The sequence below is a fragment of the Pinus tabuliformis genome, chromosome 7 (genome assembly GCF_031772625.1).
Source record: "Pinus tabuliformis cultivar Carrire ecotype Pingquan chromosome 7, CPIR1, whole genome shotgun sequence".
NCBI lineage: Eukaryota > Viridiplantae > Streptophyta > Pinopsida > Pinales > Pinaceae > Pinus > Pinus tabuliformis.
The window spans coordinates 407,742,325-407,768,166 of NC_142293.1; the positions used below are offsets into that span (position 1 = coordinate 407,742,325).

At 34.6% G+C, this 25,842-nt stretch overlaps 1 protein-coding gene across 1 annotated transcript; it reads right to left on the bottom strand.

The window, feature by feature from the left end:
- Positions 1 to 23,681: 23,681 nt before the first annotated feature.
- On the bottom strand, positions 23,682 to 24,179 carry LOC149247677 (uncharacterized). Its single transcript, XM_089444924.1, has one exon. It carries the CDS (start codon positions 24,177 to 24,179, stop codon positions 23,682 to 23,684), a length of 498 nt encoding a protein of 165 aa, XP_089301050.1.
- Positions 24,180 to 25,842: the final 1,663 nt, after the last annotated feature.

Genomic DNA, 25,842 nt, shown 5'->3' on the forward strand with positions numbered 1-25,842 from the left:
TAAGCAATTAACATAATTGTTAGCATTGATAATTTTTCATGATATAAAAATGTGTTAATTAGTCGAGAGTTGGACTTATGTATATACATAAAGCAAATGAAAGTTTTAAGATTTGAATTTGAGCATATGTAGTAAGAAAAATAAATTAAGTATGAGAATATGCAAATACAAATCTAAATATATCTAGTAAAATTTTTATTACTAACCAAAAATATTTACTAATCAATTAATCATTTATTACTAACAAATGTATTTACTAATCTAAATATATTCAGTAAACAACTAACATAATTATTAGCATTGCGAAGTTTTCATAATATAAATTATGTTTATTATTCGAGAACTGGACTTATGTATATATAAAAAGAAAATAAATGTTTCAAGATTTGAATTTGAGCGTATGCAGTAAGGAAAATAAATTAATTATGAGAAGATACAAATCTAAATATAAATATATTTAGTTAAAAATATATTACTAACCAAATGTATTTACCAACCAGTTAACCATTTATTGATAACCAAAAATATTTATCAATATAAATATATATACTAACCAATTAACATAACTATTAGCATCACCAAGTTTTCATGATATAAAAATATGTTTATTAGTTGAGAGTTGGACTTATGTATATATATAAAGCAAATGAATATTTCAAGATTTGAATCTGAGCATATGCACATGTAGTAAGAAAAAATTTCAAAGGCATGGGAAAACCCTTCTCATGTTTCCTTATTCATTGCATTCCATGATAATCATACATGCTACAATATGGTGAAATTAGGTATTCATAGTAATCACTTTAGTTCTAGTGAATGTTGCTACAACAAAAATGGACTTCACTCCTTTGAGTAAGCTATTCACCTTACCTGTTAATATTAGAACATGATATTATAGTTAGTTTTATTTTGATTTGGTTATCATGTAAAATTTTCCAATAAACTTGTATTTGTGTGTACATCGCAGAGCAAGGTACGTATTTCGATATTTTTTCTTTATAAATACAAGTTATTCTCCATCTACTTTTTTATCTATGTTTTCTTCCTCTCTGTTTCTTTTTTATCTTGATTTTTCTCCTATGTCGTTGTTTCTTTAGTTGAATATTGAATGGATTTGAATTTGTTGGATCTTGTAAACATTACAAATAAGTAGGTAATCCCTTCAATATATTCTTATCTACCCTCTTCCTTGAATTGTGGTGAATAGAAAAAGAGATCGAATCCACTAGACTAGAGAATTGCTACTCAATAGACACACTTGATGATAAAACACCAATTTTTTTTTTTTTGGACATCATGGCTTTTAATCTTTAATGGGTAGAGATAATCAAACATATTTTATTACCAAAACCCAGTACTTTTAGAAACAAAAAATGTTATGGTTCCCAAAAATGAGAAATAAAATATAAGAGGAAAAGGGAGAGCACACAAGAGGAATTGGAATGCATAACAGATACACAGAGTTACCTTTACCACTTTGTTCTGAGTCTTGACATTTTAATTTAAATTCCACTACTTTTTTAACAACCCTATACTACTGTGTGTTGAGTCTTTACTTCTTAACTCAAATTCCACAAATCTATGAACAACCATCGAGCCTTATATATGATTGTGACTAAATAGATTGAAACTTCAAAGATGTAAATAACACTATTGGATCTTTAAATAGACATGACAATAAGACTCTTAAATTTTTAAATAGAGATGAATTATTCTTTTGTGACCATTTATTCCAAAAAATGGGGGTCATTTTCTCCAAATTAATCCCAATACCATGAAATAAGGGCCAATGAAAGCAAAAAACGTATTTTACACCAAATGGGGAAGGTGAAATAGCTATCATAAATACATATTCTTGGAAATTGGAGTTAATGGAAGGTTGCAACACCCGATTTCAACGGATAAATTTACTTCTTTCACCTCTCCCTTAAAATTAGGTGGGTTAACCTCGATATCTAAATTTTTTTATAAAATAAATTTGAGGCAATTTCTAATGATGTGCTATGATACAAAAGAAAATCACTTCATAAAACTTTAAAACCCTTTGATTTCACCCAAGGGTGAAAATTCACCCTTGAAATTTTCTATGTTGTTTTGCATGGAATGTAAAGTCTAATGCGAGCCCCATGTAGAATGCTAAGCAGACCTTAGCTCTTTTCCCAAACACCATGACTACTACCCAGGTATAGAAATTTAATTCCACCCCTCCTCTTAAAACTATTGAACCATTAGTCTCTTTATAAAAGGCCATGGAAGATAATGTTATTAAAGATATGAAGAAAACAAGGGATAAGATCTCTCAACCAAGGTACCATTATAGATCTTAGCCCATGGGGACTTCACTTAATGGACCTCTACCACACGTGCATTCGTGGCATACTAAACAATACCCCTAATTTGACTACTATTGGAAAATACCTCTAAAAATAACATTATTCAACCCCCTACTAATACAAACCCAATACACCTTCCCAATTAAAAACCCCTACTTTCACTAGATATTGTAGCTATCTTTTTTCTTCATTAAAATTTCTATACCCTTTAATATTTTTTCATTAACTTTTGGCTCCATTTTTTATACCTGCCAATATAAAATCCCTTTACCCCCTAATATATGCTAAATATATTATGCCATTTTCCCCTCAATATATATCCCCCAATATGAACCCATGTGGTATGGTATTTCTCCCCAAGTGAAGCCCTCGTGACTTAGCCAAAGATCCTACTATCCATATGGGAGAGTGAACTTGTTCGTCAACTTCTTGAGTCTAGTTATTTGTTGTGCCATAGATTACTACCACATTTACTCATTATTCTATCATCTTCATCCTACAAACATGTCCTTCGATTAACAAAACCATGTTCCATCAATATCTGTTCAATAATGCCAAATCGATATGATAGCCTCTACTGTCATTTTCCTCTTAGGAGGCCAAATATATATTAACCTCACATTGATCTAAATATTTTTAGTCTGCATCTATTAATCATCATATTCTTGGAATTAACTAGTCAACAAGTGTCACATATATGATCTAAGAGGGATTTTATATCTTTCATAGAAGTTGTCTTTTCTTTCTTTAGGAATATTATAATGGATATTGATCAATATCATAAAGCTTCTTTTTATAACTCCCTCATTCTATCATTCTCATAATTCTTCACAGAGTTCACAACAAGCATGAATACCTTTATTCTTTTTTATTTCTTTGGTCCTTTATTACGTACCTCAATTCTCAACACAACCAAGCATGATGTCAATTTTGTTAGTCTAGGATTTATCCTTATAGTGAAAGCATTTTGTCCTAGGGTCCTAAGATCCATCTTCAACTATTGATAGGGTTTAGTACATACCCTAGAAATGTACTCAAAATTCTATTATGGTTTCAAGATACTTAGCAAAGAAATAACTAGCTAGCAAACCCTAGATGTCATACCCAAGAAATTATTATTCATAAAGATAATAATCAATTAGGGTTAGGGGTTTTGTCTTTAGGTTTTACTTCCATCTAGGGTTCATAATCCCTAAATAACAACAATCCCTAAATTCTCAAGATTTATAAAATATCTTTAAAAATCTCATAGATACTCTACATAAATATTTTCAAATAATCACAACAACATAACATAGAAAACATACCTCAAAAAATATTCTACTACCTTTTGTATTTCTCCTTGTTGTGACTCTTATTAGTATAGTATTCTTATGATCTTATGATGCCATAATATTGATGCATAAAGTGATCTAGATGGCTTGCTGGATGATTGATTTTTAAAAAGTGCCAAAATATTCTTTTATTAATGCACCTACATGTGCACATTTTAACTACTAACTTTAAACTTGAGAGTTGAGCTACTCCCTCTAGCCATAATAGTTTCACTACATTTTACCTACAATCCTTTTCAGGGTGGTCATCAAAGAAAATATTATAATCAAGTGATAATAAGGCTAGATATAGTAAGGAAGTCAATAATGCAATGAAAGAAAGGAAATAGAATACTTATCTTTTGTGAATAGAAATGGCTCCCTCTTGATCTTGAATTGATCTAGACATCATTTAGCTCTTTCCTTATTTTAATTACTCATACTAGGGAATTTGACCAAAACTTTAGGAAACCTCTCTTTTCAAACTATATTATGTTCAGAAAACCTAGAAAACAAAAACCTCAAATGATCAAGGAAGGACATAATCTAAAGTTACAACTAGAATAAATAATGATCCTATAAGGGGTTTATCACAAAACCTATAATGAAAGGCCTAAACATAATTATATACAAGGGATATGATACACTAGTAATCCCTAAGAATCCAAGTCTCTTCTTGAACAATAGTACAAACCTTTGACATCAAAATCGTATCCTTTAACAATCTTTGATGGTTCATTCGTATCAGCAACAGTAGCATGATATCTTTCTCTCTTCTTGTTATCATTTTATTTTTTGGGACATTGGTTTCTATAGCACCCAAATTTATGACATTAGAAACATTGAAATTTTGATAGGTCGATCTTCTTGTGATGATTTCTCTTCAAACCTCTATCAATTTTCTTATTTCCTCCTTTCTTCTTGAAACAAGTTGAATAAGAATTGGAGATAACATTTTATTATTCTTGATTTCCTCCTATTAGAGCAAGCCAGGCTTCTTCTTGAGTACATGCATACCATAATTCTTTAAAAGATAAAGCTTCTTTCCAACTATTAATACTAACAACAAAATAATTCCAAGACTTGGGTAATCCTAGTATGGTTGATATTACAAGGTCCTTATCATGGATTATTTCATCAATTTCTTGGAGTTCATCTCTTAAAAGGGATATTCTCACAAAATATGAAAATATAGTGTCATCTTTTGTCATCTTGATAGTGTGAAGTTCATTCATTACGCTTGCTACTTGGCCAATATTTTTCTTGTAAATAATTTGGAGAGATATTCATACATTTTCTTTGAGGTGTCATGAGAGGATATGTAGGGAATTAGATTGTCCTCGACTGAATCCACATTGAGGATCATTTCTATAATATCATTCTCTTTGAATTTTTCTTTACCAACATCATCTACTGGTTCTTTAACTTTACCTTTCAGAATGTCCAAGGCATTGTCCCTATAAAGGATAAGATCCATTCTTGTCTTCCAAGCTCTAAAATTTGAAGCTCCTTGAAGCTTATTTTCTAATTTCATTGATGATTCCATTGGTGCGCTTGTTAATGCCATTCATGTAGAGGCTTGGATCTCTTGTAGATTTTAATAGGTCTCTTTGACTTTTGTTAATTGTCCTAAGGTGTTAATTACTCCTCCTTTAATTATGCTCCAAAGGTTCTAAAAAATTATTTCTTTAATGATGGTCCCAAAAGTATTGTATAAGCTCTTTTAGGAGAGGGATATCTGATGGTAAGATAATGATATATGATGTCTTCCAAAAACCTTGAAAATTTCTTTCAAGATGCTTCTTCCAAGATGTATTCAAATGAATTTTCCCGTGTAGCCTTCCTTAAAGATCAATGGTGAGCTTTATTTTATAGTAGCCTCTTTTTATACCCTTCCTTGTATCCTTTCCAAGATGATTAGAGAAAATGATCTTCAAGCTACCTTTTTCCTTCCTCACCTTAGCTCTAATACCATGTTAGAAAATCAAAAGGTAGAAAATATTTTCTTACTTTGATAGCAACTTGTGATAATTTTAATTTATATCATCTTGTTTTGTCTTCTTTTCATCAAGCAACTATCAAACCATAAATAACATGAAGATCACAAGCAAAATAGAACACAGTATGTGGGATCTCATCTAGGGAAAAATCCCTTTCCAACGGGAATACCTAGTCAAACTCACATTATTCTTATAGAATCAAGACAACAATGAGACATTCAAGACCTTTAGACCAAGACAAAGACCCTCTCCAATCACCAAGTTATCCCTCCTTCCAAGCAGTCAAAGTCAACTAGAGTAAAAAATGATAAATACCTTTCAAGTCTACTTTAAAACAAAATTGACCCCAGTAAATTCATCATTTTAGTCCTGTGCAGCCACTATAGAAATTTTGGCCCCTATAATTGTCCCAAAAACACTAAAAATTCTGCACATCTGAGACAAAAGTTTCTCTAAAACTCGTTTTTCTTTCTTCTTTTATTTTGTCTTCTCCCTTCTTTGAATAAGCTCCCTTTTTTCCTTTTTTCTTTTCACTAAAAGAACTTTCTTGAAGAGATGCCCAAATATGCTGAACTCATCTTGTATATATCACTTTTCTAGGGTTGAATAGCCTTCCACGGGGGTGACTTGGTGAGGGAGGAAAAAAAGATTTTCTTGACACAAATAATTTAATTTTTTCATGTTGCGAATGCCCAAGAAGGGACTTATACATTTGATAATGACTCTTTTGACTCAATAAAATCCTAGAAGCATGAAGAACATGCTTGAACTAGTTTGACAAATGAAAAGAGCATGAAACCCATGCTTCAAAAATAATTTTCATTTTCTCTTTTTCATTTTTACAATAAAAATATAAAGATATAAATATAATAACAATTATGAAGACTGAGCATAGTTATATTTCTCTACACATAGTGGAGAGGATGACCTTTCAACCCTCTTATGCTCAATCTCAATATTATCCTCTATTTTTATATCAATGTTGGTTGATCGAAAATTCAGGGGAAAAGGTTGACCAATTTGAATAATTAATTCATCGCTAAATATGGTTCAGAACAAATAGTTTAATGTCTAATGAATCTTTTCTTTATAATAATCCATTTGAGAGAACTTTACTAATATTTATCGAATTTGTTTAGAAACCCTGTAGTTGTCTATTAAATCTCCTATAACTATAAAAAAATATGACAATGGTAAGTCCATTGTAAACACAACAAGCATAGGAGCTCATTTTAAGTCATATACCCAATCTTTTCTTCTAGCATTCAAAATTTTTAATCATAATCTACACAACAATTTGGTAGAATATAGAGCTTCCTAATGTCACACCCTATTTTGTGTCCAAAAAGATCAATGTTGTCCCAAATAAGACTAATATTAAGATCATTCAATTAGACACGATGTAAGTAAATGTAAATGGTGAGATGAACATTGTTATGATCTAATTTCTCTCTAATCTATGATTCCACCAGACGATTGATATCATAGTCATGGACATACCTAAGGAATACAGCTTGCTACTAAGTAGGGACTAGTGTGAGAAACTACATGGGTAATTTCTTTCATTTTCAGTTTTTTTTTTGTCTTTTATTCCATCGATTTATGTTCTTTTCTACCAATCTTGTTTTTCTTCCCTTATACATCAATAAACCCTATTTTGATGATGAACTCGAAGTAGTGACCCCAAAGGCAATATTGTGACCAAGTTACTTCATTCATGCATAGCATGGGTTAGACCTTAAATCTATATGTGATGCTCGAGATTTTTTCTCCAACATCACGATCTCAAATATATTGTAGTATCACTATTTTCTACATTGAAGTCTAAGTAAAGAGGTACACCCTCAGTAAAAATGATGCCAATTTGGCTATCCTCAAGTTGTGATGTAAATGAATTCTATCAAGTGATGGAGATAGGCTAGAAGAGTTTTTCAAAGAACAAAAAAACTAGAACTTATGGAAAGTATGATTTTATGAAAAAGTCGAGTCAATATTCCAACAAGCCATAACACATGGTGGACTTCTAGAGTCATGTAAGATGAACCCACCCAGTTTCATGGAAATGGATGTGTTGGTAAATATGTGGCAGCTTTGATAAAGGCTGATGACATGGAATTTTGATGTGGCATGCCAACATGGCATGGTTATGTGCCATTGTAGTATAGAAGGGTTTTCATGGAAATTAATGTGGTTCTTGTGCGGCAAGCATGACACGGAGGTGATGGAGTGGGACCCGAGATATATAAATTCAATGTCTTGTAAAAATAGACTTTTAATATTATTTTGGATCTAGACATGATTGATAGAATACACATTAGAATTTGTTAGTTTTTTCTCTCATGGAGTGTTCCCTTCTTCTCTGATCCAAGTTCGAGTGTGAAAAAGGACCCTTCCAAGACCTTTTACTTTCGTGATGTGTTAAAATTTCTTTTCAAAAGAACATTAACAAATATAGTTGCAGACTGTAAAGAAGAGGAACATAACAATCATTAGTACATGAGAACAAAATCCATTGATAACAGAGTTCATCCAAGAGGGACTACGTCTCTGGGCCCGGGTGTCAAGATGGTGTAGGCCATTGTATTATGTGTTGTCAATAAAGATGATGTACACAAAGATGGTGTCTTGATCATACAAGGAAGAATGCCCTCATGCAAGATTGGCTCTAAGAGATGTTCAAGAACTAGAACCCTTAATAAAAAAAGACTTCTATTAGTATGATACAAAAACAAGCATGGTGCGCATCCCGCCAACATGGCACAAAAGGGATGTAAAAGCAAAACACATGCATGATGACAACAAGAGTATCCCAACAACATACAACAAGGGATCTCAAACCATAAAATAAAGAGTTATGATAGAAAGTACATCACATAGAAATATTCCAGATCAAATCAAGCAAGGAATCATGACAACATGTAATAAACAAGATCCTGCATCAATCATTAATCATGGATCTGTACAACATAATGCAGAAATAAGAAGTACATGAACACATCATATACCTCACAACCAAGGGCCATCTGAAGCAAAGGCAGACAATGTGCTGAAGCTTGCTGAAACATCGATCTCACAACATTGATCGCAAGAAGAAGATTGTTCGCACATGAAGATGGACATCTGCACTGGCACATAGAAAAGCGACTGAAAGAAGAAATGAGAGCAAGACAAATTTGAATATACCATCAGATTTGTGGCTTTGAGTAGTGTTGAAATGACTGTCCAAAATCTGAATTCTGAGAATTTGAAAATTCGGAGCTCAAGGAATCTTTTAGATTCCCTCAAGATTCCTCAAAGATTTTGTTTCAGGGATGAGCTGAAAATATTCTTCTCAGATTTCAAATCTGATTTCACCATTAGGATCCCTGTGGAAAACCATGAAAATCAAGTATAAACTTGACCATATTCTGACAAAGTGAAATTTTACCTGCTTGGGAAAATTTCATGGCTCATGGTTCGATCCCTGTTTTTGTGAAATCATGGTTCCACATGCATTCTCGAATTGACTAGAAGATGCAGAACTCATATTGAAAAATGGATAGTGCCATTGTGTTTGTGGCGATGAGAGGTGTAAAATCCATATAAAATTTGTCAATTTTTGAGAAGTTGAAAATTTTGCCCTCATGCAAAATTCATGGTTCTTGCATTAAAAAAACATTAAACTACCTCGAAATCTGTTCCCACTCCTGTATCGAAATTTGTGTAGTCCTTCTCCTCCCATCTCTAGAAAAACTGAGTTCTTAAATAAAATTACTAGCAGAGTTACCAAGAAATATGTTGTGTTTCATTGGTAAACACTAAAAATATTGTAGAGGTGGTTGTGTGCTCAAATCCTCCCCTCCAAAATTATCCCTTTTACAGATTTTTATGATCTGCATATCCCTTAATATATTAATATGTTGGTTTTTGGAGTTTGGTTAATAACCAAATCTCTATATATGTCTTTGTATTTATTAAACCACAACCCTTTTTAAACTTTAACTAACCAATCACGTTGGTTTTGGCATTTCTTTGTATTTATTAAACCATAACCTTTTTTAAACTTTAACTAACCAATCACATTGGTTTGGCATTTGTTATAGATATATTTTGGCACTGCAACCCCAATCTTATATGTCGATAAACCAAGGGCTCTTTAACCCCTAAAAGTGTTGTTTCATACCCTAAAGGATCATGGTCAACTGATTACATCATTCCCCAAAAGTTCCACCTAAAAAACCACTTAGAACTGGCCAAAAATAGACCATACTGACTGCTCCACTATCAGGGTGCAATGCATACTGACTCCTACACAAGCCAGGTGTGATTCTTATTGAAGAGACCTTCTGTGGGGTGCGATGAGTGAGAATGGACAAATTTTCGAGACAGTTTGCTAAGTGGATGCTCATGGAATCTTCTAGAAACTTCTCCTATGACACTTGCCTCTCTAAATTCGCCAAGGGATGAGTAAGAGATCCAAGAAATGTCCAAGTGTAACCAAGAAAAACAAGTGGAATGACACTAATGAAAAACCTATAGATGACTCACACCCTTCTAGACATCTATAAATGGATCCCCCATCTGAGAGATCTAAACTCGGTTAGAATTTTGTAATTTGTAAGTGCTGATAGTTTGTCTTTGAGAAGGAGCATTGTACTGTTGGGTGATCTTGCTTTTCATGATGTGAATAGGGCTTTGATGCTGGGAGGATGATGCCAGATTAGAGAGCTGGGTTGTAATTCTCCCTTCTATTTTAATAAAGTTCTTTGAGTTTTCCTCCATACAATCGTGTACTTGTGAATCTTGTTATTTGTGAATGAAATTGTATGTTCACTGTATTTCTGATTTTGCATTGTTTATGATATAATAGATCGAGATGCTTTGATGGTGTTTTTTGACTTTGTTTCTATAGGTATTCTCTAAGAGGGACAAGTAGAGGAGTGGCAAGCTCTATCAAGGGGGAGAGAAATCAAGCAAGGAGCCAAGCGGAAGATCCAGGTTGGTCCCTTTGCTTCTCTCTTATCTGTCATACATAGAGGAAATCACAAATTGCTTTGATTGTTTGTTTCTAGCATAGCTGCCAATCCTAGTGGGGCTAGCAGATCAAAAAGACACTAGTTTTCTCGGAAACAAAATGGCAACTCTGCTGGGGATCAAATAGTTTATTTGTTTGTTGTTGATTGTTTGTTTTATAAACTATATACGGAGCCTGAAGTTAGCGAGATAGCCTTCGAACTGCTCTTGCTCTGCAATTGTGAAGTAGATGAATGTTTCTTTAGTCAATCTCTAGAGTTTATGAGTCAAACATATGAGTTACAAGCATTCTATATGCCCTATTGGTAGCTCAGTAACCTCCCAAGATCATACCCCTTGTCATGCGGAAAGAGTCAATTTTGCGGACAAAACCGACCTCCCTAGAAGCTAAGGCTTTCTAGTGACAAACAAGACAAGTAAACACTACCTTTCTCTAAATATGCATTAGAATACAAGTAACCAGGTGTTTATAACATACCTTTAGTCCAACGCTTTGTAGTAGTCCAGCCTCGCCGATTCGGATGAGCTCCTCCTTCTCTTCGAAACCTGCATTCACTAACAAGCCAAAAGATTACATAGCACCTGAATAACTTATAAAATAACACATACTCATCATACAGACCAAGGAGTATATGAAACAAATCATGTATAACAACTTGTTGAGAAAAATGAGTTTATTTGCATTAAGTGGAAACAAAAGAAACCATTACAACCTGAGCCTTGGTGTTGTGCAGGTCCCTCCCAGGGTCCAGCAAGAGTTCTCCTTTACTTTGATCAGCTCACCCACTTCCAAATGAAGCTAAGAAAGGATGGGGTTCTCTCCTCTCAAGCTCTATAAGGGAGTCCTAATTTCAACAACATCTACCCTTAGGAATGTTCAACTTTCAACCTCTCCTCCCTCTGGCCCAATGCCTGTATTTATAGTGCTTTGGAGGAAGTTAATCAGGTCCACCATGAATGGGATAAGCCCCTCTTTCAATGGGATAGCTCCCCTCTTCATGGGATAAGTTCCTCTTACATAGGGATGCATGAACCATCTGGAGGTGCCCAATCCACGTCAAACCATCTTCTAGAATGCTCTAGAAATGACCACAAGTAACTTTTTTGAAGTGAAACTTGCGCCTTTTGACCTTTACAGGAGTATGCACCCTCCCCTTTATAGACAGAGCGTACAAGTACGTAGGTATTGTTACTTGAGGTGCGTATACGCAGGTAAGGCTAAGAGAATCTGTGTACCCAGAGTTATATAGAATTTTAAAGACTTTCTCTCTTTCTTGGAGTTTGACATGAGGAGCAGAGGTATGAGACTTGCCAAGGAGGATAGCATGACAGTTGATGGAGCCATACTAACTGCAAATAGTCATGGTGACAAATTTTAGTGTAACACCCCTGTACTTTGCTCTTTACTGTCCATAATAGCTCAACTTAATTCACTGAAATCAGCTGCAAATTTGAGCCAAAACCCATCTCAATTGTGCTCTGTGGCCCATCACAATGTCTATCACTGGAATCTAGTATGCATCACACTTCCCAAGTGTAGCAGGTGCGATGCATCCCTATTTCTATGAAGCAAAAGTGTGATGACTAAGTAATCCTATTTCTCCTCCTAAAATCTCAGGTTTTTTGTCTTTGTTTTCAGCTCTGTCTAGTTGTTTTTGCTACTTATGAACAATATCTCATTGTTCAAGATTACTTGCTTTACATAGTTCAACCTCCATTGATTAGGATTAGTAAATGTTTTTATGTATTTGTCCATCATTTACAATCCTTTGTCGAAAAGTTGCTTGAATCGATCTGTCGTTTTGGTGCAAAAAGTGTCATAACTGTCGTTTTGTGTCAAAAAGAGAAGTGTCGTAAAGTCTTCCTTCTCTAGATAGTCGATTGAACTTTTTGTCATGTATTTGATTTGATTTGTTGATATTTGAAGTGTCGAAAGCATCTTCTATTTGAAATTGAAAAGTGTCATTTAAGTCTTCCTTTCATTTTGAAAAAGAAATTGTCGAAATGTCGCTTTGAAGAAAATATTTCAGATCTATACTTAGTTTTCCTTTTTGGCATTTTTCACATTAAGGGGAACGAAAAACAAATACATGCATTTGCATTTGCATTTGAATGTGTATGAAAAATGATTTAGGAAAAGTGCATTTAGTGTGTGCTCTTTGCTCTTTGTTTGAAAGAATCGTAATCTTCTTTCCTTAGTAGCTAGGATTTTCATTGCTAAAAATAAACAACGATTGTTTATCATTTTAGATTGCATATTTAGGAATTTTACATCTACATCATGCGGTGAACCTTGAAAGGAAAAATTCTAAACAAGATCAACTATAAAATAAATTTCAATGAACTTAACAACGATTTGGAACCTAATGCAACACATCTAGAGGTCTAGGTTAGACACGTGTTCCGACGTCGTAAAAGCTAGTAACTATCGTTTTCATCAAAGGTTGGGTGATTCCTCCTCTTTGATATGACAAGTGCTAGCACGAACTTGTGCTCCCTGTACCGCCGAGTATATATTGGGAGACCACAATAGGCTTATATCCTTTATCCATAGGAAGCCATGTCTACCACCCTATCGATCGCAATGCACTGAACATAGCACTCAGGAAGATTAACTGTCATACATAAATCCTTGGTAATTTCTCTCTAATTTATCATCACGGTGTATATTGTAGTTTTCTGATTGGTTTGGTAATCCCTCTGTCTAGATTTCCAGAGTAGTCACTTTCGTTCCTTTTCGCCTCCTTAAAAGAAAAGGTCCATCTGAGCACTTGTCACTTCAGACTCATTTGAAGGGGACTAGAGCCATCTTTAGCTTTTTCTCGACTCTTAAAAATTGAAAAAACAAAGTTGTGTCAAAGAGTCATTAAAATTTACTTAAATTCGGAAAAACATCCCTGTTCCTTCGTTGATCTTAGTTTCAGATAATGGAGTCCACCAATCAAGGAATCCCTCTTGAGGGGAATCCTAGTCCATTTTCTTCTTGGGAAATATTGGTGTTCCGTATATAGCCACATTGTCCCTTCTAGAAATCACAATTGGTCTGCCGGTATGGCTATTCTCAACCTCTGTCGTTCAAAACACCGTAATTCCTCAACAATCGAATTAGCAACCAGTTGATACTAAAGTTGACCCTTCGCCTTGTTCTTCATTTATATCTCCCTCCCCTTCTTCCTCTTCGCTTGGTGAAAATAGTTATACTAGTAACCAAGTGGATGAGAAGGAGAACAAAGGAAGGAGAAGAAGAAGAAGAAATCAGTTAAGAAAGGGAGCAACCATGAATCATTTGGTGAAAATCCGCACACTAAATCTCCCAGATTTCCATGTGTAATTTGCAGAGGAAACCATTTCCATCGAGATTGTCCTTGTCTTAAGTGGATCTTGAGAGAATGGTCTCCCTGTTTGCACCATCCGGTGTCATCAACCTCTGGTGATCATGTTGACAGCACACCATCAACTAGTGAAAATGAAGTTCATGGACAGAAAGGAAAGGTCAAAATTCCATGTGGATTATGTGAAGGGGACCATCACCTTTCCCATTGTCTTTTTCTGGATGAGGCAAAAAGAGTCTTGTGTAACCGTCCTGCTTCACCGCAATGAATTCCATCTGGATACAAGAAACTCACCTCAAGTCCTTTACTAGTTGAAAATCTAACTGACATAACTCAATCGTCGGTTGAAACACCTATCATTGAAAGTGAATCTTCTAAGACCATACCAGACCAAAGTCAACAGGTCGAAATGGCATGCGACCCAGTTTTACCTTTAGAAGTTCCACCTTCAAATGATACCATTCCCAAAGAGAGTGAGAACGATACTGTTCAAATTCTTTTTGTCACTTTAGAGTCCGATGAACTTGGGGGCAGCCCTCCCATTCTTTTACAATGGGAGGAAAATCCCCCGGTTCTTGCTACTCAAGGGCTCAATTCAACCATTTATTCGGTACCCCCTCCAAGCAGTCTAGTCGCTTCCTTCAATTGGAATTGACTAGAGAGATCTCGCCTTCCTTCTAATGTACCTTTCCAGATCATAGTACAAGTCTACAAAATGATCGTGTCTAGCACTATCATAGATGAAGGGGCATCAGTGAGTATCCTTTCCTCAACTGCTTGGAAAGTGCTTGGTTTGCCATCGCTTATGCCTGTTACATAGAATTTGTCAGGCTTTAACAAAGGAACCAATCAACCGTTAGGGGTCCTTCCTAAGTTACCAATTACTTTGAGAAGGAAAACCATTCACTTGAATATCATGGCAGTCCAAGGGCCGTTAGATTACAATCTGCTCCTTGGATGTGACTATGTTTATAGCATGGAAGCTATTGTTTCCACACTCTTTCGAGTGATGTGTTTCCCGCACGAAGGCAAAATGGTTACTGTTGACTAGATTTCATTTCCCGGTTCAAACACAAATTCAAGTCAAACATCATCCCTAAATGGTCCTTTTTCATCGAGAAGGTCTCTTCAACCTTCATTCCATCCACCTAATTACCATGAGTAGTCCAGTGAATGTAACGAAGCTTAGGGGACATGCACCCTTGTCCATTTGGCGGATGAACCGAACTAAAAAGATATGAATTTCCCTATAAGTTCAGTGATTGGTCTGACACACCACTCACCTTTGTCTAATTGGCAGACAAAGCCAAGGAAGTGTTTTTGTCTAACCATTGACAAAAACAATCCTGCTTGACCACAGTGATTCCCATATGGTTACTGGAAACTCTCCTTTTCTCGATGCTTGGGGGCATGCAAACCTTCTTATGCAAGCAAAAAACGACCAATTTCATTTTTTAGCTTTTTAGCTTTTTAGTTTTTTTCAACTTCTTAGATTAGGTGATTGTTCTAATCCACCATTCACCTTTGTCTGCACCACAGACGAAGCAAAGGAAGGGTTTGGACTATTATGTGAACGAAACCATCCTACCTAACCTCAGTAGTTCCTTAGCTTTCTAGTTTTTCTAGATTTTAGTTTGGTCGTTGCTAGCTTACATAGAAAGGAGTATGAGCAATTTTATGGCATGGTTCAAGCTCGTTAAAAAATAAACCTACCAATGAGCAATGTTATGGCATGTTTCAAGCTCGTTAAAAAATAAACCTACCACTGAGCATATTTTCCCCCAGAGTTCAAGCTCGTTAAAAAGTGAACCCACCATCAGTAAATAACCTTTGTGATTGCCATAATATCAGCCTTTTGAGCCTTGGTTGTGTTCCTGCCATCACCTCCATTCTTTTGGCTGATCATACTCTTCCACTTGATTGTTTACCTTTTTGAGGAACAACTACGATGAGTGGTCTTGTTAGCCACCCTTTTCACATCACCATGTTTTGAGAAGTTCCAAGATTACCCGGAACCAGCTGCTACCCTAAGCGCCACTCGTTCCTAAAAAATGAGTCTCCTTTAAACTTTTTTCAGACTCGCTAAATATGAAAAGATTGTCGAGCTATTGGTCTTTCTAGCTCGGTAAAGTGATTGGAAATGCCATCCCTCCTGTATTTTTTAATCTTTTTGAACCTGAGGGATTATCTCACAAAAAAGATCGAGCGCTTATCTTTTTTGGCTCGCTAAAGTGATCAGAAGAGTCATCCCTTTAATATTATTTTATCCTTTTTCGAACTTATGGGATTATGCTACGAAAATGAACTACTGGAGTTTCCTTTTCGTCCCTTTTCAAACTCTCTAAACATGAAAAGGACTGAGTTATCGTTGTCGCTAAACTTGTTATAACAACAGCGACAAACTTGTCCACCCAGACAAGAACGATTTTCACTATCGCTAGGCTCGCTAAAGCAGAGCGACAGGTTTGCCCGAAGGGAAAATTATAGAACAAGCATATGTTATCCTCTTCAAGCTTCACAAAAAAAAGAGGTGTTGGTCAACAATGACTGGGGAAAAAGGGAAGAAAACTTGAAGAATTTTATTGGTAGCAGGTCACTCTTGAACATGACACTTTCACTACATCACCATGATTGAGTTGGGTTGGGTTATTTCGTTCACCAGTGATGGAATCTTCTAGAAACTTCTCCTATGACACTTTCCTCTCTGAATTCACCCAGGGATGAATAAGAGATCCAAGAAATATCCAAGTGGAACCAAGAACAACAATTGCAATGACACTAATCAAAAACCCAGGGATGACTCACACCCTTGTAGACATCTATAAATGGATCCCCCATCTGAGAGATCCGGAGGCTGGAATTTTGTAATTTGTAAGGAAGTGCTGATAGTTTGTCTTTGAGAAGGAGCATTGTATTGTTGGGTGATCTTTCTTTTCATGAGGTGAAGAGGGCTTTGATACTGGGAGGATGATGCTGGATCAAACAGCTAGGTTGTAATTCTCCTTTCTATTTTAATAAATTTCTTTGAGTTTTCTTCCATACAATTGTATACTTGTGAATCATGTTATTTGTGAATTCCATTGTATGTTCAATGTATTTATGATTCTGCATTATTTATGATATAATAGATCGAGATGCTTTGATGTTGTTTTGTGACTTTGTTTCTACAGGTATTCTCTAAGCAGGACAAGTAGGAGAGGAGTGGCAAGCTCTATCAAGGGGGAGAGAAATCAAGCAAGGAGTCAAGCGAAAGATCCAGGTTGGTCCCTTTGTTTCTCTCTTATCTATCATACATAGATGAAATCGCAAATTGCTTTGATTGTTTGTTTCTAGGATAGCTGCCAATCCTAGTGGGGCTAGTAGATTGAAAAGACACTAATTTTCCTAGAAACAACATTCCCGTAATTCATTCACCCGTTAGATACGTTGGTATTTAGTGTTGGCATCCTTATTTCCTATATGGTCTTTGTTTTAAATAACCAACCAGACCATATACCCCTTTACTCACACGGATCCCGAGATTTGTTTTATGAGGTTTTGGTTGGTGGTTTGAATTCCTTTGACCATACCTAACATCTTGTGCATGTCACGCTGGTTTAGTTGTTAATGGAGTATAGTGTTAACAACCATATGGTTTGTTTTAATAACCACCATTCACGTTTCCCATTTTTACTTTTTAATATAACCATAAATATTAAGTTTTTTTTGGTTATTATATGTTTTATATAGTTAGTTTAATAACTATAAAACAAAACTTTGTTATATAGTTATTTAATAACCAAAAATGATTTTTGTTCTCTTGTGTAGGTTTAAGTGGCCAATGACAGACTGCCATGTGTCAATGGCTAAGGAGCTACCATGTGGGTCCCACTTGCTTACTGGGATGCCATGTGGCAGACTGTGGGCCCCACTTTTTCCCTATTATATCAAACTTTGAAGAGCTCTATCTTTTGCATACGAGCTCGGTTTGACGAATCGTTCACACCTCTGCGATCAGGACAACGAGGTCTTCAATCTGGTCCTGGTTTGAGAATAATCCAAACACTTTGGTTTTTGAGCCATCTTTGTCCTGTGTGCCTCTCTGGAGCCTCCTAGATCATTCTCACAAAATTCATTTCTAGCACATGTTCATCTACAAATTCAATTTTTTGAAAAATGGTCTTATAGGAATTTTCCTAGATCTAGATGTGATTGGGCAATCTGATGTGCCTACACCATGAAATTAGTGCAATGTAGTGACATGGATGCATTGCGACATGTCATACATTTCTCAAATGATATGGCATAATACAGTGGTGACATGTAGTCACATGCAACCTAATGTTAGCCACATGTTGAATGTATTGTTGTTGATGTAGCATAAGATATTGAACTTCATAGAGGCATAACTTTGTGTACATAGCTCAAATTTGAATGAAATTTATATCATTGGAAAGTTCTTGATGAATATAACATGATAGTGACCTTAGAAAAGAAATTTAAAGTGATTGAAAAAAGAAGAACTTTGATAGTTGCATTTTCTTTAGATAGATCAAAGTGCTGGAACTTAAACATATCAATGGAACCATAACATGAAATCATATATCAAGTTTTGTATATTATTATTCCTTATCATATACTTGAATACATTTAAATTTTAATTTTTGATAATTATAATGTATTAAATACCAACAAATTTCATATTTTTAATTTCAAGAATTCAAAGTGATTATTTATGTTGAACTTCTACATTTTAAAATTTACATTTATTCTCTTTTCCTTTAACTTTCTACATAAAAGCTCCCTTTAAATTGAATTTTTAATTTCTTCAAAAACAATTAAATATATATATACATATAAACTAATTTGAATTCTATAAAAATAAATGTGCAAATTTAAATCCAAGCCTACAACATTCTGACCCTTTTCTTAGCTATTAGATATTTACAATAAATCCTCAATTATGGTACTACCTTTTGCATAAACATATAAATTTTTATATAAAAAAATTGGAACCATATATCTATATCAAACTCGGAGCCAATTTGGTTTATAATGTTAAAATTATAAATATCAATAGTTAAAAATTGTATAAGAAAAAAATTGAATATTTAAACTTGAACATTTTTATATAAATATTTGTCAAAAACACTATTAAAGAACATCACGCCATAAGTTTATAATTTACATTTTGCTCATGGCAATTGGTTGTTATGTTCCTTTGTTTATTTTGGTAGGCTCTGTCATGTTGTTGATGAAGTATATTGGATCTCATTTTATGAATGAATATTTTCTGTTTTTTCTTCTCAAAACAACTCAAAAAAAAGAAAAAAGAAAAAGAAAAAAGAAAGAGTTTATAATTTACCTATTTTAATTTTATCTCATAAATTATATATCATAATATCCTCAAGCAACCAATAAGAAAATACAATATTGAATTCATCATTTGCCAGATTTTTCTACTTCAACGACTTTTCATTGCTCAAAAGTTGCACGGAAACTTTATTGCATGCCAAAAATGGTGGGTGTACTGAGCAGGCATGTGACCTTTGACATTTGAGCAAGCCTGCCCATCGGACCACCAATCAAACATGTCGCTTTCGATATCCTCGTTGACATTGGTTGTTGATTGTGCAAGAAACGCTATGAAGATAAGCCTTCGAGACAACTTCGTGGAGTCTAGTCTTCTTTCCAATAATAACTTGCAACGTGAGAACCAGGAGAATGATATCCAAGCCCTCACTCATTCCCTAATCCTTTATGCTCACAGAGACTATGGTTTGCTTAAATTTTTCATAACTCAGAGCATGAAGAGCTAGACAGGATTACTATAATGTTTGGTGGAGATGTGGAATTTCCAAAACCAATATTTCATAGTGAAGGGGGGAATTTTGCAGCTAGAGGTAGAAGACATAAGCTTTTGGATAGGTCCACATAGGCAACGTGCACTAATGGTTCTATATGGTGTGAGGATAACTGTAAAGGAAAATGTATATGAGTATGTGGCTTAGTATTGTGGGCCACGTGTGAGGAAAATGAGCAATAAGGTACCCATGAAAGATATCTCATAGCTCGCCCTACAGACTATACTCTTCACTATCCTTTGAATACTTGGGTCATCAACACCACACCTAGCCAACAAGTCTCCTATGGCTCTAGTTATATGATGTGTGGAGCCAGAACTCTTCAATTGGTGTGGGGGATTACTGGAAAACATGAAATACCAACACACCCAATGTAAGATGGAATGGAAACAACAATTTTTATATGCCAATATTATTTGTTCTTCCTGGAGCGAGTTCTAGTTATGAGACCATGGATGTAAGTTTGTTGACATTTTTTATTTTATTTAAATGGACGTAAAGATTGAACCTTAAGAGAATATACTCAAGATATTCTTTGTCTTAGTGCTTCATCAAGAACTATCATGTAAGGGAGCATGAACCATTTGAATTTAAATGAAATTGAAAATAAATTTAAAGTTAATATAAAGGTCAACTAACTTATCTATTAAAGTATATTTAAATGTCAATTGCTAAGTGTTGGTGTCGGTAACTTATTGATTGAATAAATTAATGATTGAAGTATTATTGATTTAAAAAGTATTGAATAATATTTAGATTTGAGAGAAATAAGTATTGGTCGTATCAGCGATATTGACTATATTGATTGATCAATTAAATTTATATCAACTATATTTATTAAATATATTAATTTAATATATTAAAAATAATATAAAATATTCTATCTAATTAACAAACCACATATCGCCTAAATGCTTTAGCTCAATGGATTGAATATTATTTATACTTCACATAAAAAAATTATCACAAAATTTACTTGATAAATATAATTAAATTTAAATGTTTCAATCACTTTAGACATTTCACTTGCATGGACATTTCAAAAATACAAAGATAAATACAAAATAATTCTACATTGTCAGACATACTACTTAAAAGACACAATCTCCAACCACATCATTAATTTGTACACTTCAACGAGCCTCATATTAAAAGACAAATCTCCAACCACATCATTAATTTGCACACTTCAACAAGCCTCATTTGTGCAGGCCCAGTATATTAAATAAAACTTTATACATATGAGATGTGAACTTGCAATATATCAAGATATAAAAGTAGAAGTTAATTAAATGGATAAATTAATTAAATGATTCTTAAATTTAATGATTAATTAAGAATCTATTTATTTGAATTAATCAAATTAAATATTAATTATAAAATAAATCTAAAATTTGTAATTCTAAATTTATGAATTTGATAATCTAATTCGAGAATGTATTGATTTAAATTATATATATAATTGTAATTAAAAGAAAACTATTAGATAAAAAAATGAAAAAATATACCAAAATTAAAAAGATAAAGAAAAATAAATAAAAAAATTATATAAAAATTAGAAAGATAAAGAAAATAAAAATGAAAGAAAAATGATTTTAAAAAATAATAAAATATAAAAAAAAGATAGTAAATTTTTACTTGTAATTAAAAACCATTTGAAGAGTTGCAATGTGATATGGGACGGAAACAAGAGAAGTTAGTGGGTCGATTCTCCTTGGGTATGAGGGCTAGGTGGGTTGAGTTTGTGTAACCTCCCATTTTTTTTTTGCGTTGAATCCATTTCACCAATTTGATGAGGTCATTTTTAACAGTTTCCTAATGTGCTCTATAGAAGAAAATTGGGAAGCCGTTTGGTCCTGGAGCTTTGTCTGGCTAGGAGGCCCAGATGGCTCCTTTGACTTCTTCTTCCTCTATCTCTTTGTTCAGACTTTCGTTTATTTCAGCAGTGATCTTTTTTGGCATATGTTGTAAAAGGTCTGTATAATCTTCTTCTTCTTCTTTTTCAGTTAGGAGTTCTTTATAGTGATCTGAAGCGGCTTGTTTGATGGTAGCTTGGATGATTTGCTATTTTCCTTCACTATCTATGATAGATGTAATGCTATTTTTGATTTTTCGAACTGTGGCCTGCTTGTGGAAAAAAGCCGTGTTTCTGTCCCCGCCCTTCAACCATAGATGTCTCGATTTAATCCGCCATTTATGTTCCTCTTCTCTTCTGATGCTATAAAAGTGGTTGTAGAGGTTGTCTTCGTGATTTTTATCTACCTGTTGGTATTCTCGCTTTTCCATTGTGTTATGGAGTTCTTCTAGCTTAGCTTTTGCCTCTCTGTTCTTCGTTTCTGGCTCTTTGTAGTGGGTTTTTGCCCAATGCTTAAGAGTGTGTTTTACATTTTTGAGTTTACTTTCCCAAATGAAACTTGGAGAACATTCAATGTGTTGTCACCAGGTTTGCTGAATAAGATCTTTGGCTATTGCATTATCATTCCATAGAGGACTATATTTGAAGGGGAGAGGTCCGAGAGGGCAGTGGGATTCGAGGGTCAATGTGGTAGGGTAATGGTTTGATGCTGCGAAAGGGAGAATGGAGGCATGAACAACAGAGATGGTGGAAAGAAGGGTTACATTCACCAGAATTTGATCTAATATTTCCATGATATTGTTTTTCCCCAACCTACTATTATTCGAGGTGAATTTGCTGTTCTTTAGAATTACATCTACAAGATCACCATACTGCATTATATTCTCCAGTTGATTTCTAGAGGGATCTAGGGAGAAGCTACCTCCTCGTTTCTCATTAGAATGCAAAATGAGGTTTAAATCCCCCCCCAGAATAATGTTGTTGTTATCTTCTTCCATTATATTTGTGCTGAGAGAGTCCCAACATTTCTCCTTGTCTCTATAATGATTTGGTACATAGACATTGTAAATAACTATATGTTGGTTGCTCGAGTTGTTCTTCAAGACAGTCTTTATCAAATGCTGATTTACTGTTTCTGTTGTGTTGCTCCAATTAGTTTGATGCTAGAGCATAACAATTCCCCCAGAGGCTACTCTAGAATCATAAACACATCCTTTATACTGCTTATGTTGAGTAATAAATTTGTTTATTTCTGGTTGTCCCTACTTAGTTTCTTGAACTAATACAATTTCTGGTTTCTCTTGATTTATTAGGTCTTTTAAGGCATTTGCTTTGGAGGGCTGCCCTAGTCCCCTGCTATTCCGTGAGAGGACTTTCATCATTTCAAATGAGGGTTGCGGGGAGTTGCTCTTCCTCCCTGGTCCTTGTTTACTAAATCCTTGTCTATTTGTCCTAAGATGTAGGACTCTATGGGGTTCTAGATTGCTATATCCTTCTGGGCATTTTCGTCTCTGTGTTATTTTTCTGACTTCCTTCCAGTCTTCTTTTGATTGTCGAGAGTAGCACCATGCTCCTTAGAGGTGCTTCTGGTGATTTTGAGTGGGGGTGGGTCAAGTGGGAAGGAGGAAGATATGATCAGAGGGAGAGGGGATTCTGAAGGATTGGATAGGATCGCGAGAGTAGGTGTATCTTCAGGAGGGGAGAGGATGTGGAAGGGGTTGGAGGAAGGTGAAGAGGGTTGAGGATCAGGTTGGTGATCAAGGTAAAGAGAAGGGAGCGATGAGGAGGATGGGGGATTGGGAGGAGGATGAGAAGAAGGACCAGCTTCAGGGTTTGGTTTGGGGTTAGTGGCAGCATTTTGTTTTTCACTATTTCCAATTTCTCTTCTTGCGGAGTGTTTTCTACATCAATTAGTTTAGTACAACGACTAGCAAAATGGTCATATTCATGACATACCTTTCACTTGAATGGAATCTGCTTGTAATCTAGTTGCTAAATGTGAGTCCAATCGTCTACCTTGAGTTTGATGGCTTCTAGCAGTCCTTTGCCCAGATCAACTTCTACATAGATGCGAGCACAAGCCTGCATATTGTCCTTAGGTTCACTTCGATCAATGTATTTTCCTACAACATTTCCAATAGCACGAATTGATTCATCTCCCGAATAGTGAAGGGGAAGGTGAGGTAGCCTGACCCAAACAGGAACAGCACTGGGTATGTCCAACTCTGGATCAAATTCCAACGTCCACTTGTTGAGATATAATGCTCTTGAATCCATGAAATAGGGCCCATTTGGGAAGATCAAGTCTTTATCTTCTTTTGTTTCAAAATGAAAGGTGAAATACCCTTTCCCACAAAATCTAATGAAGATTTTCCCTTGTGTTTTAACAAACCAGTTCCTTTCCACCCATCGTTGCACTATCTTTGGTGATGGAAAGAGTCCAATAAATTGCCCAATCATTCCTTGTTGTGCTAATGCAAGGGCTGCCATGCGAGGCAAGGTTGGAGGTAAGTTTACTTCCTGCAAATAATCAAGTTTTTTCATGAATTTAGATACTGTAGGGCGAGGTCTTTAAGGCAGTAATGATCTGACCAAAGCAGAAAAAGCCTACTGAAGAGTGGCCTCCTTCGGTGGAGCCTCTGAAGGGGCCATGCCAAGGGGCCGAGGCTGAAGCAGAGATCGCAGTCAGTGGAAACCTAGCAAGGTGTGCGCGGGAGCTCGACAAAAAATTAAAATAGCAATCGTTAAAAGATGATATAAGATACAAAATTGAATGTTTAACTTTAAAATTTCTACTTGTCCAAAAATATGAATGTAAAAGACCTTGAAGTGAGTTTCTAATTTATTTCTTTTGTTTTTATCTAATTCATTCTCCTTCAACCAATAAGATGAAAAACAATGAGACAATCATGGAATTCAATATTTCTCGAATTTTTAACCAATAAGATAAAGAACAATGAGACGATCATTGAATTCAATATTTGCAGAATTTTTCACAGATAAGATGGAAAACATTGTGTGGAATTTCTAAGCACTAGTAAAATCACATTAGCCTCATTTTCTACCATTTAGCATGGTCATTTTCCACCTTTTATAAACCACATGTAATTGTGCTATTATTATTATTAATATAAAACCTAACACATAAACCCTAATATTATTATAATAGTAAACTAATAAAACCTAAAGTAAACTAGCATAGACCTAAATAATAAAATCTAAAACTTAATTATTAAAAGTAGTAAACTTAAATAATAAAAAAATAAAACCTAAAATAAAATAAAATAAATAAAGTAAACAAGAACACTGAAGATAATAGTAATCCTAAAAGAATACCGTGAAAGAGTTGATAAGTTGTTGTCACTCACTGGTTATCAACATCTTTGTGAGGTTTTTTATACTAAATGGAATGAACAAATAATTGAGTTTGCCACGTTTCTAGTTTCTCCGATCTAGTTAATTGAAACTTTATGAACATTTTACTTTCGTAACAATCAACGAAGTTGATATCAAGGTAGCATTGTTGGGAAATTCGAAGTAGTGGCAATGATCCATCACTAAGTATTTTCCTTACAAGAGTGGATGAATTTGTTGATTGGAACTACACCCAACTTTTATTTCTTAATAGATGGCCAAGTTTTTTTTGTTTATTTTTTAATAAATTGTAATGACAACCAGGTTTTATTAATTATTTTTTAATAAATTAAAAATAAGAACATACAAAATTTTTGATTTCATTAATTATTTTTTAATAAATTAAAGATAAGAATACAACCCAAAAAAACAAAAAAAACTATTCACATATTTTCTACCAGTAACATTGTCTACCTTTTGAATTTTCATCGCTCAGAAGCACAGTCTTTCATTGCTGTTGAATTTTCCTGAGGCGTGGAAAATACCGTCTTTGTCAATTATAAGTGACTTTTGATGTGCCAGCAAACTTTTCTTGAGCACCGTTTGTTTGTTATCATTGACTTGGTTTTGGCGTTGACAAAACGGGTGTGATTTGTCTAATGTACCTTTGTCTGTCCCGAACAACTTTATTGACGCATTAACAAGGCCAGGTTTGTCTTGGGGTTGAATTCTTGTTGTCTAAGCTGGGCGATTTCTCTGGTCTACGTGTGACTATTCATTCTGCACGCAAACTTTCATG

Coding starts and splice junctions, on each gene's coding strand:
- LOC149247677 (XM_089444924.1), bottom strand. CDS start 24,179: ATGGCAGCCCTTGCATTAGCACAACAAGGAATGATTGGGCAATTTATT.